We start from the raw sequence: 7,443 nt of genomic DNA, 5'->3' as shown, positions 1-7,443 counted from the left end.
TTGTTTAATTACTATAGGGCTACAATTAGTGTAGTTTATGCTATATCTCACGAAACATCTCTATTAACTTAAGGATATTTATAGCTAAAGAAGAATATCAGCTACTCATATACAAACTTTATCTACAAGCTTCAGGGGCTCTAAAATCTAAAAAAAAGTATAGTTTTGATGATAATAGCGAAAGATTAACTAGAAAATTGACAAAATATAAATAAGTTAAAAAAGACTTGGACAATAAGAGTCAATGAGGGTAAATTAATGAATATTGAACTCATATACAGTTAAATTGTTAATAGCTGGTATATCTTCATATCATCTACATCTATCTTTTAATGACAAATTTCCCCGACAATAACAGTAGCCACATTGTCGATTGTCGCTAAATTAGATTTCCTCGCATGCTCACCGGCAGGTATTTTGTCAGGTCTAATGACAACTGTTCCAACAAAACAGTGATTTCACGTCATCTAAATTTATAGCGTCAAAACGTCGTAATGTTGTTGCATTAACTTTTCGTTTATTTTGGCTTTGATACATAACAACATTCTAATGTAAATACAACAAAAACAAATGAAACAAAAATGTCATAAAATATAGTTTATTTTAATATTATAGTATATCCAGGACTACAATTAATTATACAAGTACAATAGTTTGTAAGTTAGAGTTGTTTTATTATATTTAAATTGAACTCTTTTCCAAACCACTTGTGTATTTCCTAGGGGGCCGTTCACCTAATTAAAAATTGCATATCCGAATAATGTATTTTACTTTCATTAGAGAGCATATTTCCCTTTTTACGTTTAGTTTTGGTTTCCTTTGCTGCCGTGTTTTCTTCTCAAGTCATTTTAATATCTCTCTTTATTTTTGCATTCTCCCTAATGCATTTGCCATATCTGCAAAACAGTTAGTATTATTACTTTCTTTTCTTACTCTCCTCATATATTTTAATTATTGTTGGGAACTATCGACTGAAATCGACTATCGACTGTTTAGTAATTGACTACTTTTTACTATCGACTGTTTCAGTTCCTATTTTTGGTTCGACTGATTTTACTACTTTTTACCAGTGACTGTTTCCGCCGACTGTTTTCAGTCGTTACTATTTTTGGTTCTACTAGTTTCATTCGACTGATTTTTAACGTTCTGGCTCTGTCGTCTTAGCCGCGACCTTGACAAAAATGTACTCAATTTATGCTTACATAGGTTTATATGTAACATATATTGCTTTATGATTTTTGATAGTTGACTTCTAAATAACAATATATTGTATATATAGCAGCATTTTGGAACGACATTTTTCAAGATTGTTTATGTAATAGGGTAAAAAATAAAAAAAAATAAAAATTGTGAATGATAAATAGTAAAATATTTTTGACTGTTTTTATGGCAAAAATAGTTAATATTTCGATTACTCTTTCTATTTTTGTTAAAAAATATTTCCGTTCAATAATAAATAAAGCATTTACTTTATTTAAAAAGCTCTAGTAGTTATTGTGCGATCATTTTTAATTATGTTTAATTTTTATTTAGTAGTTATGGTTATTGTATATCGTTAGTTTTTAGGTATTGTTTAAGTTCTATTGCATTGTCTATATTTATTAGAGTATATTATTTGAAAATAGCAATTAACATATTAAACACGATAAAACATTTTTGGGGTATTATCCTATTCCATAGAAAAATTCCATTTCTTTTTACAGATCCAAGAACATTCAGATATAAAAGTAATCCCACTTCCTTTAAAATGAAATTATTAATTGCATATTAATAGTATTCAGGAACAACTTTTTTCCTTGTCTTTTTTAAAGTCAGTACGTGAAGGAATATGTACATCTCTGTTTCGCTTATTCTACCGTTGGAAAATATAAGCACATAAAATTTACAGCTTCAAGCAATTATCTCCTTTTCCTCTATCACTATTTATACAGGAAAGGGTTCCTATATCTTCGTCTGACATCACGAATTGATCAAAACAGTCGAACCGTGCATTTGGCTGAAAATTGTAATTACTACTTTCAGTCGCTAGATTTTTAATTATCCACTGTTTCGACTGTTTTGCGACTATCGACTGTTTTCAGTCGATAGTCATATTTATGCACATACATCTTTCATATTCTACGATTTTCTAGATTTATCCTATATTAATTATAAACCAACCTTTAGTTGTTTTCACTCTCATCACCCTGTCTTGGAAACTGTCAGCATTGAATCATAATCCAACATCCAGAAAGTTTCATTCAGCACTGTTGCTGTCACTTTCAAGTCAATAACAAAGGTTTTGACTTCCAACTAAACATTCCAATTAGACAATCTTTCGTACATATCCAAATAGTTGTTGCTTGTATATCTTTGTCGACGTGCATGTCTATTGTAGTAATTCTTTACCACATCCCATAACAATTCGTTACTAATACCTTTACTAATAACAAGACGTTACTCTCTCTGGCTATGTTGTTCAGCCATCTGATCTACTGTATCTTTTTTCGGGCCTATTTATGAAAACGTAAATTACATAAAAAGCAGTTAAACATTTCATTTATGTTTTTCAAGTAATAATTTGAAATACTTCACTATTTAATATGTCTAATTTTCAAAAATTAATTTATGTTACGCAAGTCATTTCTTAATTATAGCCTTTGCCGATGCATTTTTTGGGATATTTTCAACCATGGCGAATTGTCCATAACAGAAATGGATGGTTCCTTATAGTTCTTTAACAGCTAGTTTTCAAACCAGTGCAAAAACTTATTTCATTTCATAGTAGTCATTCTTGGGCTCGGAGTAAAACACTAACTCTGATCAAGGAAATAAAACCATATCTGTTTTTAACACGAAGAACGCAATGGATTATTAAAAAAGTATGATTAACAAAACCTAATAAAATGTTATTCTATCTTTTACCCTTTTTCATCAATTTTTGTTGTCTTCACTTTACTCTTTTTAGGATCGTTCTTTTAAAATATCTATGTCTATACAAAAATTGAATAAAATATGTTCCTTAATTTTATTATAGGCTTTAAAAATTGTATTCTCTTAAATACAATATTCTGGATGTTCTTTTAGACCTCTTTGTGGGATCTTTACACTATTTAAATTATATGTTTCCTAACAGTGTATGAAGGAATGAGGGGAACATCCTCCAAGGAGCATATCCCTCAGTTTCCAATGGATATTTTTTAGAATAACAGTTATTTCTGAAATAATTGTATTAAATTATGTTTATAGTTGAAAAACGACTCACTCACTGTTTTGATACATTTCATAAATATAATCTTTTAGTTAATCCAATATGATATTGTTGTTTTAGAGATTTTAGTACTAAGATTCAGCTGTAAAATAGTGTCAACACTTACCTCTCTAAAACTTTTCTTTTATTTAAAGTATCTCAAAGAGAAAACGGAGTATATATACTTTGAGCTGTATCGTGTTGAATTGTTTGATAATTCTTAGAATAGTCATTTATACTTGAATATTTGATAAGATTACAGAGAACCATCTATTTGTTAAGAGTAAAACTAATTTTTATTAATGCATTGTTATTAGTTGTTTCCATATTTGATTCTATTAACTTCTAAAATATCTACAAATAGACAAAATAATGTGAAAACCATGCAATGCGTAAATATTTCTCAGTTTACATGCCAAGTCTTATAGATTATATTTCAGTAGGATATATTATATGAAGAGCATTAAAATAAGCGACCGGTGAAATGTGTTATTTCCTAAACTTCGAAAGAGGACAAATAATTGGTGCTTGGTTAGAGGAAGCATCTGTGATGAAAACAGCCGAATTGTTTAACATTTCACAAACGACAATATCCATGGCAATGACAGCATATACAAAACATGGTAGAATATCATCGGCCAAGAGTCGGTGAAACCCAAAATTAAGTGACAGATTCAACGAACATTAAAAGGCATTGTGGCCAGAGAAAATAAATATTCGTGCAAAAGTAGCAGCAGAATTCAACATTCACTTGAAAAATACTGTTTCTATAAAAACAGTAAAGCGGAAGTTCGACAAAGCTGATATCTGTGGAGGGATTGTCATTGCGAAATCTTTTATAACGGATACTAACACCAATGTGCGATAGAAATGGTGTAACCCGGACACTTGATGATTTGAAGAATGTGGTATGGTTCGATGAATTATCGGTTACATTGTTTATTACAAACGGTCAGATTTATATATGAAGAAATCCAAAGGAATGCTTATGGTTAAGCATTGCGGTGTTTGCGTTATGATTTGTGCGGCAATATTATGGTACTGAACTGGTTATCTCACTCATATAACTGACCGAATTATTGCAAACGAATATCTCAACATTCTCATTGAAGAAATTCTTACTATGACTAGCATATTGGTGTCAAATACTGCCATATACCATATTCATAATATTATCAAACATTTTTACTGCCCAGTATAATCCCTAGACCTCAACATAATTAAACTGTCATGAAGAATTTTAGACCAGAGAGTGGAGAGTAGATTTCAATCTCCAATATCACTGGAAGATTTAATGATTCAATACATTACGTTACGTTACGTTATTTTTGGTTTGAATTAAGAAGAAAATCAATATTTTATGCATACATTTATTATAGATATTTACTCATAGTTATTTAAATGAGTATTTCAGTAACAAAATCCACCTGGACACAGTGTAGGATATCCGGTGAGAGTTGTATCCAAGCCTAGGAACGGTCTCCTAGTAAAATCTCTTTTGTATTCGACCGCATCTTCCCTTACGTTCTTGGTGATGGAATCTCTGGTCAATTTGTCTTCTTCCTCGAACAACTTACCGCGCAGCATCTTAATGACCAGGTAGCGAGCGTATTTCTCGCTGGTCAGGTATTTTTGTTCTTCCTTGATCCTTTCTTCTGCTACTCTCAGTTTCTCAACTGGTACGCTGGTACCCCTTTCGCTTACGATGCTTTTTTGGGCTTCCAGCTGTTGTTTCTGTTGTTCCAGGAACTCTTCTTGTTCGACTAGTTGACGGATAATCTTGTGTTGCTTTGTGAGTTCTCTGTAAAGGTATTTTAAGTTATCTATATAGATTTGATTAATTATCTGATGGACTTACACTTGGATATCGACTATGGTGAACTTGTCGATGAGTTTCTTGATTCTAGCTTCGAAAATGCCATTGTCTTGATCGTCGGTTTTGGTGAAGCGTCCCACCAAGCGGTCGACGTTGTCGGTAGTCAGTTGGGCCTCGATAGCGGCTCCCAAAGTATCTTTAAGTTGACCAATGCGTCTAATTTCGTCCAAATCCAAATTACCTTGTTGGTTTCTGAGTTCTTCTCGAAAACCCGCAATGATATTAGCCGTTCTAGGGTTATAGGTGCTACCGGCTATTCTCTGTTCTCTCCCTAAACGACTGATGAGTTCCTCGATGTCCAGGTCGTACTTCCTCCCTAAATCGCTGACGATATTCCTAGCGGCGGTCTCGGCTACTGGACGTTCTTTCGTTAAAATGGAGCGGATGGGACCTCTGGCGATCCAAGGGGTTTGGAATAACTTCCACCCATAAAGATCAGGCTCGTAGGTAGATCCAACTCCATACCAACCAGTATGGTATGGGAGAGATTGAGCGAAGGCAGCCAAAGCTAGGAATACGATGACTTTCATTTTGCAACTGATGCTATTCCGAAAGCCAAGCTGGTTTTTATACCCATGCTTATCAATATATTTTGCCGATATCCCAGGAATTAACTTTTTTTTATTACAGCTAATTAACATCTGTTTTTTAGTAAATAAAGGTAAATGTCTTGATATCTCGTCGCCGATAAAATAAAAACATTTTTTACGTAATTGTTTCTCGACTGAAGATGTCGATATACCTTGGCCTATGAAAAATAGATTATTCTTTATATGATTTGATATTGTGTAAATCAGATCAAAGGCTCATGAAAAACGAACCTTTCTCGATACTTTATTTTAATTTTATGTTTTTTGATTTACAAATTGATATCATCAGTAGAAATTTGTGATTTACTTTGTAAATTAATACAATACTTGAATAAACCTGGTTGACGAATTAAGGACAAAGGAAGTGGTTGATACTCGCAGGAATGATGGGGTTAGATAGAACAAGAGCATTGATTACTGTTAATTTACATATGTGTTGCAGTATTTTAATATTTTTAGGTACTTGCATGTATATTGAATATTTTTCATTTTAAAATGTTATAACTGAGAAACATTGGTACAAATAGAATTATTTTCGCACTTCTTCTGAAATTCCAAACCGTGTGCAAGTCAAGCCATATTGCATCAATCTGAATAAGTGATGCTCAGAAAGCCCTACTCCCGCTTAGTGTATTAGGTACGACAGAACTTTGTATTTAAGTTGCAACAATGTATTCTTTACAAATTCTTTAAAGTATGATCGACCGATATCATGTAAGAGGATAATCTTTCTTGCACCCATATATCGTTCAATTTGTGTTTTGTTCGGTACATATGATCCTAGCATATGCATCTTTCTGTCATGTATATAAAATATATGAATCGATGTCGATATGGATGGTTATCATGGATAAATCTTGCTCTTGGAATTGACTACTTTTGACTATTTTCCATCGAATATAAACACTTGCAAATAGTTGATTCATCAACTGTTAAGTTATTCGAAATCGATTTGAGAGTTTGAACTAGGTTTTTAGCCAATAACAGGTCAATTGTCAAAAGTCCCCGGCCTACTATAGAAAAACACATTTTTTGGAAAATTAGTTTTTTTTTAATTCAACATACTTCCCTTCAAGGGTGATATTCTGATTATAGCAACCCTTCAACATTTTGATACCATTTTGATCACCTCTTCATTCGATGAGCATTCGCAGCGAGCATTATTTTGAGTGAGAACAGGAAATAGTCGCTGGGGGCCAGATCTGGAGAATACGGTGGATGAGGAAGCAATTGGGAGTTCAATTCATGGATTTTTGACGCGGTGCATGGTCTTGGTGAAGCAGCACTTTCTTTTTCTTCAAATGCGATCGTTCTTCGGCGATTTCGTCCTTCAAACGGTCAAATAACGCTACGTAATAATCGCTGTTGATGGTCCTTCCTTTTTCAAGGTAGTCAATGAAAATTATTCCATGCGCATCCCAAAATACAAATGCCATAACCTTGCTAGCCGACTGTTGCGTTTTCCCACGTTTTCGAGGGGGTTCATCATGTGCAGTCCATTCGGATGACTATCGATTGGACTTCTGAGTGAAATGATAGAGCCATGTTTCATCCATTTTCACATATCGACGCAAAACTCGGGTTTATTACGCTTGATCATCTTCAAACACTGCTCCGAATTATCAACTCGTCGTTGTTTTTGGTCAAAAGTGAGTTCGCGCGGCATGCACTTTGCACAGAGCTTTCTCATACCCAAATATTCGTAAATGATAGGATGTACACGTTCAGTCGTTATCTTTAGAGTGTCT

General features: G+C 33.1%; 1 protein-coding gene across 1 annotated transcript; it reads right to left on the bottom strand.

Moving 5' to 3' along the window:
• Positions 1-4,585: 4,585 nt before the first annotated feature.
• Positions 4,586-5,659, bottom strand: LOC143199997 (uncharacterized). The gene is made up of 2 exons (XM_076410226.1): positions 5,088-5,659; positions 4,586-5,030 (listed from the first exon to the last, which is right to left on the bottom strand). Exons 1-2 carry the CDS (start codon positions 5,633-5,635, stop codon positions 4,640-4,642), a joined length of 939 nt encoding a protein of 312 aa, XP_076266341.1. The 5' UTR covers positions 5,636-5,659; the 3' UTR covers positions 4,586-4,639.
• Between the last annotated feature and the right edge of the window lie 1,784 nt (positions 5,660-7,443).

Source organism: Rhynchophorus ferrugineus, unplaced genomic scaffold, assembly GCF_030347505.1.
Source record: "Rhynchophorus ferrugineus isolate W39M unplaced genomic scaffold, kcgeb_rfMv2 rfM7, whole genome shotgun sequence".
NCBI classification, from domain to species: domain Eukaryota; kingdom Metazoa; phylum Arthropoda; class Insecta; order Coleoptera; family Curculionidae; genus Rhynchophorus; species Rhynchophorus ferrugineus.
This window is presented reverse-complemented; position numbering and strand designations above follow the sequence as displayed.

Bases quoted from the DNA above. Each gene is read 5' to 3' on its own strand.
- LOC143199997 (XM_076410226.1), bottom strand. From the start codon at position 5,635: ATGAAAGTCATCGTATTCCTAGCTTTGGCTGCCTTCGCTCAATCTCTC. The intron at 5,031-5,087 runs GTAAGTCCATCA...ATACCTTTACAG, and splicing joins ACCATAGTCGATATCCAAGT to AGAACTCACAAAGCAACACA.